General features: G+C 32.3%; 1 protein-coding gene and 2 long non-coding RNA genes across 4 annotated transcripts; 2 read left to right on the top strand and 1 right to left on the bottom strand.

The window, feature by feature from the left end:
- Positions 1-648: 648 nt before the first annotated feature.
- On the top strand, positions 649-3,003 carry LOC133783689 (uncharacterized). 2 transcript variants are annotated; one of them, XR_009870921.1, is made up of 4 exons: positions 649-1,026; positions 1,734-1,820; positions 2,369-2,436; positions 2,913-3,003. It is a non-coding gene; the product is annotated as an uncharacterized LOC133783689 (long non-coding RNA). The 2 variants fall into 2 exon arrangements; XR_009870920.1 differs by having other exon boundaries at positions 2,369-3,003.
- A 45-nt stretch (positions 3,004-3,048) lies between these two features.
- On the top strand, positions 3,049-8,505 carry LOC133781384 (uncharacterized). Its single transcript, XR_009870073.1, has 2 exons — positions 3,049-3,656; positions 8,030-8,505. It is a non-coding gene; the product is annotated as an uncharacterized LOC133781384 (long non-coding RNA).
- A 266-nt stretch (positions 8,506-8,771) lies between these two features.
- On the bottom strand, positions 8,772-14,821 carry LOC133781385 (disease resistance protein RPV1-like). Its single transcript, XM_062220357.1, has 6 exons — positions 14,176-14,821; positions 12,414-13,497; positions 12,035-12,346; positions 10,161-11,492; positions 9,473-10,079; positions 8,772-9,258 (listed from the first exon to the last, which is right to left on the bottom strand). Exons 1-6 carry the CDS (start codon positions 14,634-14,636, stop codon positions 9,209-9,211), a joined length of 3,846 nt encoding a protein of 1,281 aa, XP_062076341.1. The 5' UTR covers positions 14,637-14,821; the 3' UTR covers positions 8,772-9,208.
- Positions 14,822-15,064: the final 243 nt, after the last annotated feature.

Here is a 15,064-nt window from a genome sequence, read left to right as displayed (position 1 = left end):
AGAAAAAAGTTCTCATCTCTAGAATAGAATGTGCTAATGAATCAACCTCATTGCTAGAAGAGGTCTACAGAAATTTTCAGTTTCTTCTAATGGTTCAGATTATACCAACAATGCTTACTTGCACTACAACAATTATGCTCATATATTACATTAAAATATGAGTTTATACCTTTTTGGTCCTTGTGTTTTTTTTTCCATTATTTGTTTGGACTTTTTAACAAATTACTTTTTGAATCCTATATTTTATAAAATTGTTAAAATAAAACCCTAAATCTGATTTTGGTCAATGTTTTCTCAACTAAAATCATAAATAATTTACCAAATTAACAATTCAGAAAAAAAAATCATTCTTTTTAAAAACTGTGTTGTTATATTCAATTTTTTCTTCATCAAAATTGAGTTTAGGGTTCTATTTTAACAATTTTACAAAACATAAGGTCTAAAAAGTAATTTATCAAAACACAGAGTCCAAACAAATAATTAAAAAAAACACACATGATCTAAAAATGTATAAACCCATCAAATTTCACATATTTTAAAAAGTGCTACTGTGGCATGCTTAATAGAAAAAGACATGGACATTTTACTAAATTGAAATGAAAACATTAGGCGCCAAATGAAAAAATTACTATTCCTAATTGAATCCCTAATAACAATTCACGCCTCCTCTGTTTCTCTCTCACACTCAGTCACTTGGTTCTCTCTCCTTCATGCTCTCTCCCTCTCTCTCTCTCTATCACACACAATCTCTCGGGTTTCTCTCATTCATACCGGTACTCTGTATTCCTTCCCATTGAGCCGCTGAAGCACACCATGGCGACACCGATGCTGAAACACACCACGACCTCTCTATCACACAGTCCCTCGTCGTGGTGTGGTAGCCGCTGAGCCACCGAAGGACCAGGCGTGCTAGCCGCTGAACTATTGAAGAGCCAGGCAACGTATTGAGCTGCTAAAGAACTAGGCAGTCACTGAAGAACCAGGCGACGCTCTACACCAATCTGCCAACCTTCATTTGTCTCCGAGGTAATGTTTATATTTTCAGATTTCAATTTAATATCAAGAAAATACTTTGAATATAATCAGTATATATATAAATATATATTTGTTTGTGTTGGAGCCAAACTTGCTGGTTCGTGTTGAATATGGAAGAATCTGTTTGAAGTGATGTTCTTAATTTGTTTCTGTGCATACTAACTGTTTGTGTAATTGTTTTTCCTTATTTTGAGTACATAAGGGTTTTATTATTGCTTCTATATATCTACAGCTAGCTCTTAATAATGATCTCATGCTACTTAGTTAATAAAAGTAACTGATTTAATTAATTAATAAAGCAAACCTGATATGCCATTGATGAAGGGAGATATTTGTAATGACTTGAAGATTATATAGTAAGGTTAAAATCTGTAGAAAAGTACATATATACCACAGAAAGAATTGTAGTAAAACCTAATAAAAAAGAAGAACCTGAGAAACGTACAATAAAAGAATAGAAAAACCAATATCAATACATAAGCGTGGAGCATATATATATTATCAAACTATAGCCCCATGGAACTAGACCCATTATTGAGTCTGTGACCACAAAATTGCAATCGTAGATTTCATCAAAATATATAATATATATTTATATATATTGCACTTGTTGCCATGTTTTCCATAAACTTTTTTCTTAATAGGAAAAGATTCTTATCAATGCTAGGGTCACTAATTATGTGTGGTTTATCTTTCAGAATTACAGGGATTTGACTGGCACTTCTTGGTCGCTCATAAACTTCATCAGCTTTTACTTAATTACTTTCTTGTTGCTACTGAATTTGGTAACTATTTTATGCTGTTTCAATATTTATCTTTGTTTACCAAAATGTTTTTTTTGTGTGTTTCAGACAACAGAAGGTAGCGAATCTAACTATTTAATCAACATTGTTAAATCAGATTAAGGTTGAACCATATTTAGAGGGGGGTTGTATATATCTTGTGGGTGAGTTTCTCTAATGTTCTTTGCTCTAAGAGGGTTATTTAGTACTTATTCTTGAAAAATTGTGATTTGTCAAACGTTGGGAAAACAATTGCAGGAAAGATTTTGTCATAAGTTTTAGGCTATTCTTTTTCTCATTGGTTTGTATTTTGACTTTCTCAATAGGCTTATCATTGCCCAATCATCACACTCCAATTAGATCATTAGATTTTTAGATTTTATGTTCTACAATGAAATTTTGGTCTTAATTGTTTGTGTTATATATATATATATATCTTTATTCATAAGGCTTATTCTGTTTACCTTGTCCTAAGATTTATGATGTTTGTTTTCTCTGTTCATTTTGATACCATAATGCTTAAATTCGTTTATGCATGTTTTGTGATATAGAGGGGGATGACAGCGGAACAGATGTGAGATAAAACTATAATGGTGACATAACACACAACAATAATTCAGTATGTCATTTCTAAATTCATGTTCTGTTTTAGTGCCTATTACCGGTATTGCTTTTAATCTCTATGTTTTGTATTTGTTTATTTGCTTATGTGTCTAACTGAAGCAGTATATTGGTTTGAGAGATTGTGTACTCCTATTATATTGGTTTGAGAGATTTTGTACTCTTGTCATATTGGTTTGAGAGATTTTGGGGTATTTTATATCTGTTCTCAGTTGTAATTTCTCAGATTTGGTATAAATTAAAAAAATAAAAAGTTTTATTAAAAAAAATGATTTGATTTGGGTTCAGGGTGTGGCTCTATCTTCCTAAAGAAAACCCATAGATTGTCCTTATTTTGTCATTAATATCAAGTTTTTTTTTTCTATTCTAGTGTAAGAGTATTTTATTTTTATATTTTTGCTCTGCTATGAGCAGGGGATGCAGTTCTTAGTTTATCATTAATGGTGTTATGTGTTCTTGTTTTGTTTGATTCAGAGATGGAATAGTTATAAATCGATGGGTCCCATTTACAGTTGCATGAAGCAACAATTATAAAAAACAAGAGTATCAATGAAAAACATGATAAACAATTGTTGCATTCAATATTACATGGAATACTTAATAATAATTACACTCACAGTCACGCAATATTAATTATTTCTTGATTTTATTTGCTCTGTATTCTCTTTTCTTATTATTTGCAGCTTTAGTAAGTTGTAGTTGCCTTCCTTGCTAGTTATATGATTGGCTTTGTATTCACTTGTTATATTATTTATCTATATATTTATTTTAGTTATGATCTTGCTGCCATACCCAAGCTTTTTTGCATTTTCATTTTGTTATTTATTTTGGCTTTAGTTAATGGATTTGCTCTGCAACTTTGCCCATAATTTTGGGTTTGTTGTGTTGGCTATGTTTTTTTATTAATGAAGTGCTAATGCTTTCTTCTTGGAGGTCGATCGGTTCATACCAAAAAAAACATATCTGGACTACAAAGTACAATTGAACATCAAACTTTGAGCCATTTCAGTTTTTCTTTTTTAGACTAATTTTATTTGAGATAGTTTTTTGGTTGCAAGAGTTGTATTTCTTTTTTCTTTTTATTTTTAAATTAGATATCCTAATTAAAGGCCATTGATGTTGATAGTTTATTAATTGGTATGTAATTTTGCTTTCATTTTAGCGGCTTCATTGGCTGTTAAATTGGAATGAAACTTTATTTGCAACAGTTTGCAAGAGGTATGTTCTCTTACTTTTGTTTTTGTTATAATATTATGCAAATGTTAGAAGAGTTTGAATATCTTAGATATTCATCCATAGTGAAGTAGGTCATGAGATTATTATTGTGTGTTGCGGTGATAACGGAAGGTTGAGAACTTGTGTGTCTTAGTGAAGTAGGATCTGAGAAATTTGTGTGCTGCGGCGAGATAAGGAAGAAAACTTGTGTGTTGTTTGAATATTTTGAATTGATAATGGTAGATGGCTGGTTAATAATATGAGAGGAATGTTTTATGATTTTATGTAGAATTATTTATTATTATTTTATAATTAACTTGTGTTTGGTTATTGGTAAATTAATTAGATTGTTAAAAGTATAAACTTGTATGTTTATTTATTTTGATTTTTGTTTTAATTTTTCATAGACACATAAGAAAAATTATGAATGTAATTCTACTGTCATTTTAGCGGCTGAATTCAATTTCAAACTGAAAAGAAACTTTATTTGAAATTGTTTGGAGTTTGAGTAATTAATTTTCATTTATATTGATGGACTAATTTGATGATTCTTACTGTGTACTAGCTATTTTAACTTTACATGAAAACTATCATGTAACTAAGATTTTGAAATTCTTACTTTTATTTTTTCATTTATCAAATTGATTGTCTTGTTATAAATTCCGTAATCATGTAAATCAACTTTCATATTTATCATCTTCTTCTTAGATCTCTTTCAAAATTGGAAGGGTATTCTGTAACTCTTGTTTTTGGTTTTTTTTTTTTTTGAACTTTTTTTTTCCATGTACTTAATCTTTATTGAATGGATACACCTATATATATTTCTATATGAAGATTTTGGAGCAATGAATGATTAGTGATCATTGTTCAATAAAATGGTATCTATATAATATTTTGGAGCAGTAAAATATCGTATTTGTTTGTGAATTATTTTCTTTTCTATTTGAACTTTTTATTCATTGTTAATTAGTGCAGAATTTATTCATTGTTATTTTTATATTGATTGTGTTCTTGTTGCCATTTACGGACCAAAAGCAGGAACTAAGTTTGAATTTCACCATATATGTTTAAGTTGGCACTCCTAATTTGAACAAGGATATTGATCTTTTTTGTTGAGCTTTAGACCAAGTCATTTATATACTTATGTGATGAAGTGTGTATTTAAGGAAAAGGAAGAACAAAGAAGTAGTGTTTGTGGTTGTTCTGTTAAGGTAATACTTGTGTGTTTATAACTGTTCTATTAAAAAGTTATATTATGTTATTGCTAAAACAAAAAAAAAAAGTAGTGTTTGTGTTTGCTTTTTTTGTATGTGGACCAACTGCTATTATGTTTTTCTGATGACTTGATAGAAAATAATTGTTCCTTACGAACTATTTTTTGAACTGACAAACTATTTATCATGGACCTTTGATTCTTTGAATCTGAATTATTATGGTTCGTACAATAAAAATTGGACAAAATTGATCTCTTGTAGTGATATTTTCATGTTAATATGAGTTGTTCATTTGAAGCTTAAATTATAATGCATGCTAGTTGTTTTCCTTGGTTTGTGATACTAGACAGTTGTAAATGTTAGGGAAGATTTTGGACTATGGATATGTTTTCCCATGTTTGGGATTTGACACTCTTGGTTGTTGTTCAAAGCATATATTTTCATATGCCTTGGAGGTATTAATTCATCATGTTTAATTACTTCCCCGGTCCAAGTTACATAAAATTAAATATGTGAAGCAAATACATTTTTTAGACTATTTCTAGATTTATTAGGATTCTATATCTATGCTCGTTTCACTATTTTTTTTTATTGTGATTAATTTAAATGTGGCAGATTCTTCTGACTAACAAATAGTAGTTGCAGAGTTAAATTGTTTGGCAACTAGAATTACCTAACATGAGTTAGTTTTGATTTTTTTATTTGTTTTATATTTATGCTCTCTCTCTCTCTCTCTTCTTTTTTATTTTGAAACATCTCATTTTGAGAAAAAATTGTGTTAATGATCTCTTTTTTTTTATGGATCTGTTTAGAATGGCTTAAGCTCGATTACATTTAGCAATGACACTATTTTGTATATCTTCTGCCATATTGAAGTGACATTCTAAACATTTCTAAAATCTGATTTTTTTTTCTATGGATTTTCCCAACCTGCATTTTTCTTTTTGAAAGGTTCCAAGCTACATTATTGTGCTAGTTCCTTAACTATTCAGGTTACATAATGGTTAATTTGAGTATCATGGAGAATAACTTTTAGTTGCACTTTGCTCATGAATGAGAGGGGAAAGAAAAAACATATTTAATTTTAATGGCTTTAAAAATTTCATACCTTTTTCCAAAAAGTCCCAGGTGTATTTTGGAGGGGTTTCAGCAGGAATTAGGACTGAGATTTTACAGGGGTTGAACCTTTCAGCTGGATCCTTTCCTATGCACTATCTTGAAGTGCCTTTGAGGCCTACAAAATGGAAACACACCGACTGTGAACTCATTATCCAAAAGATGCGTATTAAATTGTTTTCCTGGTCTAGTAAACACTTATCCTATGCAGGTCGTTTACTACTCATACAAACGGTGCTGTCTGGTTTAAGGAACTATTGGATGTCTATTTTCACTTTACCTCAAAGCATCATCAAGGAAGTGGAGAAGTTGTGTAGGCAGTTTCTTTGGGGGGCCTCGGGTACTCGCTGTAAGCTTCATTTGGCTTCTTGGAACCAAGTGTGCTTGCCTAAGGCCTATGGGGGTCTTAGTCTTAGGGATGGTACTAGCTGGAATAGGGCCCTTCTTGCCAGGTATATTCGGGCTGTTTCGACTAAACAAGACTCGCTTTGGGTGAAATGGATTCAGCATGTCTACTTAAAAGGAGTGAACTTCTGGGATTATGATTTGAAACATGATAGTAGTTGGTACTGGCGCAAGCTTTGTCACCTCAGAACTCGATTCAATGAAAAAGAAATTCTGGCTGCTGGTGTCTCAGGAACGTTCAGACCTTCAAAGCTTTATTATAGCTCCATAAACCAGCAAAGGGTGGCCTATAAAGAAGGCATCTGGTGTCGTACCATTCTTCCCAAACATAGATTCTTGTTATGGATGGCTATTAATTCTTTCCTTCTCACCAGAGACAACCTGGCCAAATGCACCATTCCCATTGACAGCCATCTCTGCCCTGTATGTGAAGATCAAGTGGAGAGTCACAGCCATCTCTTTTTCGACTGCTACCTATCTCAGAAGATCTTGCATTGCATTTTTTCGTGGCTGGGTTTTCATGCCTGGGCTTCCAGCTTCTCGGCTTGGACTGTGGGTCTCAACCTTAGCCAGCATAACAGAATGAGCATGACTATCAATATGATCTTGGCAGCTGCTGTTTATCAGATTTGGAGGAATAGAATAGATGTATATATGATGGCTTCTCCCTGTCAGCTAATTGTATAGCTAAAGAGATTGTTACTTTAGTCCAGTATAAAATTTACAGTGTCCATAGTAGGAAGTCTCTTTCGAATTTTAACATTTTCTTAAGGAAACTAGCTAGTATGTAAGTGGTTTTTTTGGTGTTGTCTGGCTGTTTCGGTTTAGTTCTGAGCTATTGCTTGGTTGTATTTGCCTGTTTGATCAATGAAGCTTTTTCTTCTTGACAAAAAAAAAAAAAATTTCATACCTTTGTATTCTTCGTAGTATACCATTATTCAGTAGTTATTTGTGGACAATACCATAATAGAAATGCCTAATTTTTTATTCTTATTGTAGAATGCTTCTTCTCTTTTCTGTAACATGTGTTCATGAGCTGATATGCATGCACTCATCCACAATCATCCATGATTATATGCTAGCACAAACTCAAAAGTGTATCTAGATCATTTTTATTGTTCGGTTCACTTAGAAATTTCTAGTTTCACGAATTTTATGTTATTTGCCAATTCAATATAGGGTTGATTGAAATAAGGGACCACTAATGTCATATGAATAAATAGGATGTTTTTTTAATGCACAAGAACATTTGTATCTAAATAAGACAAAATTTCATTTAACAATAAAGATTTGAATGCATAACGCATGTTTTGAGACATAGAATTGTAGATGAAGGTGATACTATATTTGGTTTGAAGTACATATAGTATAAATGATTTGAATGCAAGATTCATCTTCTATTATTTTATTTTTAATTGTTCTGTGTAGGAGTCGAGTGACCTGATTTTTTTTTTTTTTTTACTTTGATTCTTGCATTGAGCAATATTGTTATCATCATTCTTTTAAGAGGGTTTCTCTTTAAATTTAGTGACTAGAATAGTTGAAATTTGACATAAATTTAATTTATGGTAATTGGTATTTACTAGTTATATGCTCCCAAGATTATCTAAAGTCATAACCAGTTTCAATGTCTTCGATTAGGTATAAGACTTTTGGTTTGTGTATGTGTAACTATAAGAGGAACAAGAAAAGAGAACGAGACTGCATTTTTAATGTCATTGATGGGGGATTTTTCTATAGATTTGGAGCTTGACTAGGATTTGATTTGTGAATTTGTCTTGGAAATATTGGATCACGGAATCTGGATTTTCAAGGGGAATAAGGATACAGAATAAAATGAGGAATCACAAATGACTCAATGTTCACGGAAGGCATCTATGATTGTGATTGGTTTTGATCAAGGAATATACTAATAATATGGAGCAATATTCATGGTTTACTTTTGGTGTATCTTGCTATGTTTTTGTTTTTCATTTTTGAAGTAAAAGATGTTCATGATTATGGAACTTTATTATGTATGCTTTCAAACATAAGTTAGAACTAAGGTTTGAATTAGTTCTTGTTTAATGTAGTACTTATGGTTTATCAATCTATTTAATATTACATTTTGTGATTAATTTTGATATTTTTTTTATCCAAATACAATGATAAAAACCTTTTAATTTTTTAAAAAAAACTTATAATTATCCTTACACAACACAATTAAAAATTTATTATCTAGACTAAAATAATAAAATTTTATTACTAGACCTCTAATATGGTATTTATGGATGTTTTGGATACATATTATAAGTGTAACAAAACGTTATAATTATATAATATAACAAACTAAAAACGTTATCAAAATAATCAATTATACTAGTTGAAAAGTGTTATGCAAAAAGTTTAAGATTAAGCTTCAAATTTATAACCAATTACTCTAACTAAGCGTTATTATTTTAATATGATAGCAACTAAAAATGTGTTATTGAATATTTTAAGATAACATCGAACATAACATTCGAAAACTGTTGTAGAAAGGATGAGACTTTTAATAAGAGGGGCTATGTTAACGTTTTGAGAAGTGTTATGAATATTTCCCGTTAGCAGTTTTTAAGTATTATGAATACTATTTTTTCTTGTAGTGTTGGTCTGTTTGTATATGTAACGCCCTAACTTATTGAGGGTTACTTATGTGACATAAAACTACTTACTTTAAACCAAAAGACCATAAGTTTTTATTTGATTTAAAAGAAAGTAAAACCAGGACAGCCAAGAGATATATCACTCTGCCTAATAACTACAATTTACAAGCTTTCAAAGATATGATATCACCAAAATTTAAACACCCAAGTCCTGAGGCAAGCTCAACTGGTACTCTGATTTGCCAGCTGCAGGAAAATAATAAGATTAACATAATCCAAAGTAAACTTGCTACGTAATTAACAGTAGGTGATATATTCAAGCTTGGCAATAGATTCAAGGTTTAACAATCATATGTAGTCTAATTTAAATGCTCTGATATCTATTGGCAACAAAGTTTGACATGGAAAGTTTGTGCATTAATTTAAAGCCTTTACTGTGAAAAAGACATGAATTAATTACCTGTAACATGGATAGTTTGTTTATGAAATATAAGAGTTGTTGAGGACCCAGTTCCTCTTGGCTCAACTTGGTAATGAATTTCATCTAATTCCTCTTCTCCATCTTCAATATCAATAAGGCCAAGTTCCACTGCATGGTGAAGATATAGCATGCGGATTCCACACTCTTTTACTCTGTACTTGCCAACATTAAAAAGTTCTTCCCAATCATTTTGTTCAAGGTAAAAATCAAATGAAACCTCTATTGCATCAACACAGTCACTGTAGTCCTCATCAATATACCCCAAAAACATGTGATCTGAACTCAGAAATTTGATTTCTATCTCACCCCCTTTAGCCTTTTCTAGTCTCTGAGAGTTCCAACTCCATCTATGGCTTTCGCCATTGCCAATTTTGAAAACGTATTCGCAGCGACAATTCAAACTGTTAAGATCAAAACCATAGTGCTCAAACTCAACAACAATGCAAAAGGCAAAGCCTAAGAAATCTGCACCATGCCAATCCGAAAAAAGATTAATATTTATTGAAGACCCCTCAGTTTGCTCAGAGAACCATCCTATAATTTTATTTCCTGGACAACATAAATGGAACTTAGGCCAAATTGTTTCCTGCATCATCACAAGAGAGAGACATGATTATTTCTAATGTGAAGTACTAATAAGATGAAAGACACACATATAGGTATATACCTCTATTGATTCTCCACCTGTTAGAGCCAAATAAATTGCCTCTTTCATGACGAAAAGCAAGAACTTAAACACCAACTTATAATACTCCTCAGTGTCCCATCTTGAGCAGCCACAAAAAATATTTGGCATTTTAACATAGGTTGAGAGTTTGCATCGGCATGAGATGAAACAATCAGTGAAACTGGGAACATCAACAACTTTTTCTGTATCACCCTTGTCTAACATAAAGAAAATCATGTTAGAAAGTGGCTCAATACTGACAGGTCTCATGTCACTCATTGATCCACATGAATCTAGCATTGGTGTGGAAGATAAACCGCAGATCCAATCAGATAATTTCAATAGGCTGTTATGACTAAGATCTATTTCAATCTTAAAATGAAAACCAACTGGCACAGCTGGTAAACTTTCTAGTTTTGAACATTTAGAAAGGCTTAGCAATTCAAGGCCACTCATATTGAAAATGTTGTTTGGAACAAACTCAAGATTCTTGCAGTCCTTTAAAAATAGCCAACGAAGCCCAATTAGTTTCTCAATTGATGAATGCAACTTGATAATCCCTGTTCCACCTAAAGAGAGATCCTTCAAACACTCCATTGGCTCAAAGATTTCTGGGAAACTTTTTAGTTCTGTGCAACCAGACAGGTTTAAAACCACAAGAGATTTCAACTTACAGATGCTGGTTGGCAAGGATTCAAGCCTTGTGCAGTTATTTAAATGTAACTCCTCAAGATATGGAAGACATTCAAAGGATGATACAGACACTTGTTTTATCTTTGTCAAAGTCAGTTTTAAAAACCTCAAGCCTTTGGGAAGCTCAGGGAACCTGTCAATAGAAAAACAACCCTCTAAATCTAAATGATCTAGGGATTTCAACTGAATCATGATTTTTGGAAGATTCTTGAGGGATTTACAGTAACTCAGATCCAATATAGAAAGATTTTGAAGTGACCAAATGGAAGGGTGCAATTCTTCCACTGCAGTTGAACGTAAACAAATGTACTGAATATTCCCCGAGATATGTGAAAGAACTTTGAGATTAGAGCATCCAAACATAGAAACAGAGTAGTCAATGACATGAGGAAAAAACCACAACCAGGATCGAGAATCAGACATCACAGGTGTGGTTCGATCGGGATAAGAAAAAGGTATACGTCTTACAACCTTTTTTACACACGTATCATGAACTCTCTCAAACCTTAGTGAAGGAACTTCAACTAAATTTGAACAGCCATGAAGTTTTAGAGCCTTTAGATTAGCGCGAGAAAAATCTGGGATATGAGTTAGCTTTTGGGAATAGCTTAGATCGACAACTTTTAAGTTCTCAAGATCCTGTAAAGAAAAAAAAATAGGGAGAAAGAGAGGAAAATGGTTATAGTTAGTATAACTTAGGATAATTCTTCTATAGGGATAGCGGCTTCACTTTAAGCCCTACTGGTAAGGCTCTCAGTGTTCTCGACTCGAGAACAGTTTTTTACGCGAATTTTTTGTATGACTGTGTATATTGTAGCTATTTAGAGCATCCTGCAAATTTTCAGAAAATTCTGAATAGTTTACAGTACCGAAAAACTATGTTCAAACATGTTGCTTTCCACGAGCATAAAAAAAATTAGTCACGTATGCAACATGTTTGAACTTAGTTTTCGGTACTGTAAACTATTCGGAATTTTTTGAAAATTTGCAAAACGCTCTAAATAGCTACAATATACACGGTCATAAATAAATCGCGTCGAAAACTGTTCACAGGTCGATAATACTAAAAGCCCCACCGATAAAGCTTAAAGTGAAGCCTCTATAGGAGAATTCTTCGTATAACTTATTAAAAGCCTATTCATAAACCTGTGCCATTGTAAAATTGCAAAGCACATACATACTTGTAATTCATCCCCTAGTTTCTCCAATTGGCTAAACGGCATGTTGAGCTCAACAAGATGTTGTGCCATAAAAGTTGATGGTAAAGACTTCAAAGGGTAGTGAAGCCACTTGAGATATCTAAGGGAGTTAGGAAGTGCATCAAGACCTTGAGGAAGTTGCAGTTTGCACATCTCCATTTGTTCAAAATCTCTAGATATTTCAAGTAGTCTTAGATTGTACATTTTTCTAAACACCGTAGACTTCAATTTCATCATGTTCTTCCCTCTAATTTCACACATGTTAAGGAATATTCCTTCAACTTTTGAGCTACCCTGAAAATCGAGAACAAATAAGGCTAAATATAATAAACTTTTGATTGTTTAAACAATTAAGACTTACAGTATTATTTTGTAAGACATGACATATATCATCACTGGTCCATAGTCTACTACGCCTTCCAGGCTCTTTCATGCAATCTTGACGAACAATTTCCAATCCCATTTCCTGCATCAAATCATGCATCCATATCTTCTCATAGGGAGTCACGATTATGATAGATTTGTCAACAAGAACTCTGACCACATCCGCAAACATACAATCATCGTCCAATAATCTTGCCACAAATTTTTTAAACTTTCCTTTGAAAAAGCATGCAATATCAAGAAATACATCTTTTTCTTTGTCGTCTAGTCCATCATAACTTATTCTCAGTGTATTTTGAATCTTTTTGTTGGGATATACTTTCAACTTCTTCAGTGCACTGTTCCACTCTTCTTTGCTCTTCGAATACAGATGAGATCCCAACACTTTTAGGGCCAAGGGAATGCCTGAGGCATAATTCATTACTGCTTTTGACAACTCCATGTAGCTCGATGGTGGAACATCTCTTTTGAATGCGTTCGAAGTAAAGAGTTGAAGAGCCTCATCTTCATCTAGTTGCTCTGCCATATAGACCCAATCAACACCAATATTCTTAAGCATTTGCTTATCTCTAGTTGTTATAATTACTCTACTTCCATGACTTAACCAATCACGATCTCCAACTAAATACTCAAACTGTTCTACATCATCTAGATCATCAAGAACAATGAGAACTTTTGTACGACAAAGTCTCTCCTTTGCAAAGATGTTGACCACATCTTCACCTTTCTCCTTCAACAACTCAGCATAGAGCTTTTTCCTCAACTTGAGCATATTATGCTTTTGCCATTCTTCCCTAACATTTTCAAGAAAGCACTGACCTTCAAATCCGCCGGAGAATCGATTAAACAAGACACTTGCTAAAGTGGTCTTACCTATACCACCCATGCCCCAAATGCCTACGATTTTATTAGCATCTAATAATAACAATGATTCAAGATATTCAACACGCCTCTTTATTCCAACAAGACCATTCAAATCATCACTATTACTTGGTGACATAATAAAATTCAATTTCTTCAAAATGTCTTTGACAATTTTCTCAATTAATTCAGACTCGCACCTAGAATAATATAGCCAAAAACAAATACAAGTTAATCGTTGTTATTTGAAGCTAGCATGTTATTTTTACAATACTTACAAAATATACCATTAAAACTTTGTTTTGTCTACATAAAAGTGAATTATTAAGCATAATATATATCAAGGATTTAAATAAGTTTTTTTCCTTAATTAAAAATTACAAGTTGAACGTGAAAAGTAGAGGTCTAGTGGTCATAAGTAGTGGTTGGAAGCTTTGTCTTTTCTTTTTCATCTATTTTATAAGGGTTTATATTTTTTTGAATTCTGTGTTTTGTTTCATTATATGTTTGAACCATGTGTTTTGACAAATTCTTTTTTGAATTCTGCGTTTTGTGAAATGGTTCAAATAGATCCCTAAACCTAATTTTGATGAAGAAAAAATTGAATATAACAACACAGTTGTTAGACAAAATGATTTTAATTTTGTTTTAAATTGTTAGTTTTGTGAACTATTTGTAATTTCAGCTCAGAAAACTTTGACCAAAATCATTTTACAAAACACAAGATCAAAAAAGTCATTTGTGTCCAAACAGGTAATTGGACAAAACATAACACAGGATCCAAAAAAGTTTAAACTTTTTTATAAAAAAAAAACAGCTGAACATTTAGATCTTTATAATAATAGTTCAATATAAATAAACGAATAAAAAAAAGGTACCTGGTAGTGGGTGCATCCCAGCCAGAGAGATTAGCAGCAGATGTTAAGGCAGTCCTCCATTGAGTCAACCTATCAGAGTTGTTCTTAAACCGCTTTTCAAGCTCACCAAATACAACTCCAAAATTCCCTAATTGTTTTCTGACATCACATGGACTCACATGATAAAATATTGGTACAACAATCTGTTCATCTCTTTCTTTACACCTCAGAATATGAACCAGTTCATCCAAACACCACCTCGAAGATGCATAATTTTCCGAGAAAACTATGACAGAAAGTTTTGAGTCTTCAATTGCTTTCAAAAGGGCAGATGAAATCTCATCACCTCTCTCAAGCCTCTCATCCATGTAAACTTGTAAACTGTTATTGGACAATGCTTTGTGGAGATGGCTAGTAAAATTACAACGGGTATCCTCACCTCTAAAGCATATGAAAACGTCATACTTATTCTTTGGTGCCATATATATTATTGATGGAACTTGAGAAAATAAACCTCACAAGAACAAATGAGAAAAACTACAATGATAAACCAAATTGCAAACATGGACTACCTACCTACCTTATAAAAGGCCTTGAAAGAAGTTCATCAAGCTTGGTAATCTTTGTGAGAATTTCTGTGAAATTTCGTGGGATGTTAATGAAAAATTAAGAAGAACAAAAGCAAGACGACAACTTTATTCAATCAGTTAAAGGTAATTGGATCCCACTAGAGACTAGACCCACCACTATCATTAATTATATTTCAATTCCAATGATAAAGTTCAGTTAAAGCAGAAATGACAATTATATTGACTATTAGCTGAGACCTCACGTTTAAGGGAAACTTCATTGAAGATTATGATTGACCACTATGACAATTATTGACTCTAGAAAACTGACTTCAATGTTT

Source organism: Humulus lupulus, chromosome 6 (genome assembly GCF_963169125.1).
Source record: "Humulus lupulus chromosome 6, drHumLupu1.1, whole genome shotgun sequence".
NCBI classification, from domain to species: Eukaryota; Viridiplantae; Streptophyta; class Magnoliopsida; order Rosales; family Cannabaceae; genus Humulus; species Humulus lupulus.
Note: the sequence above shows the minus strand (reverse complement) of the source record. Positions and strands in the feature narration are given on the sequence as shown.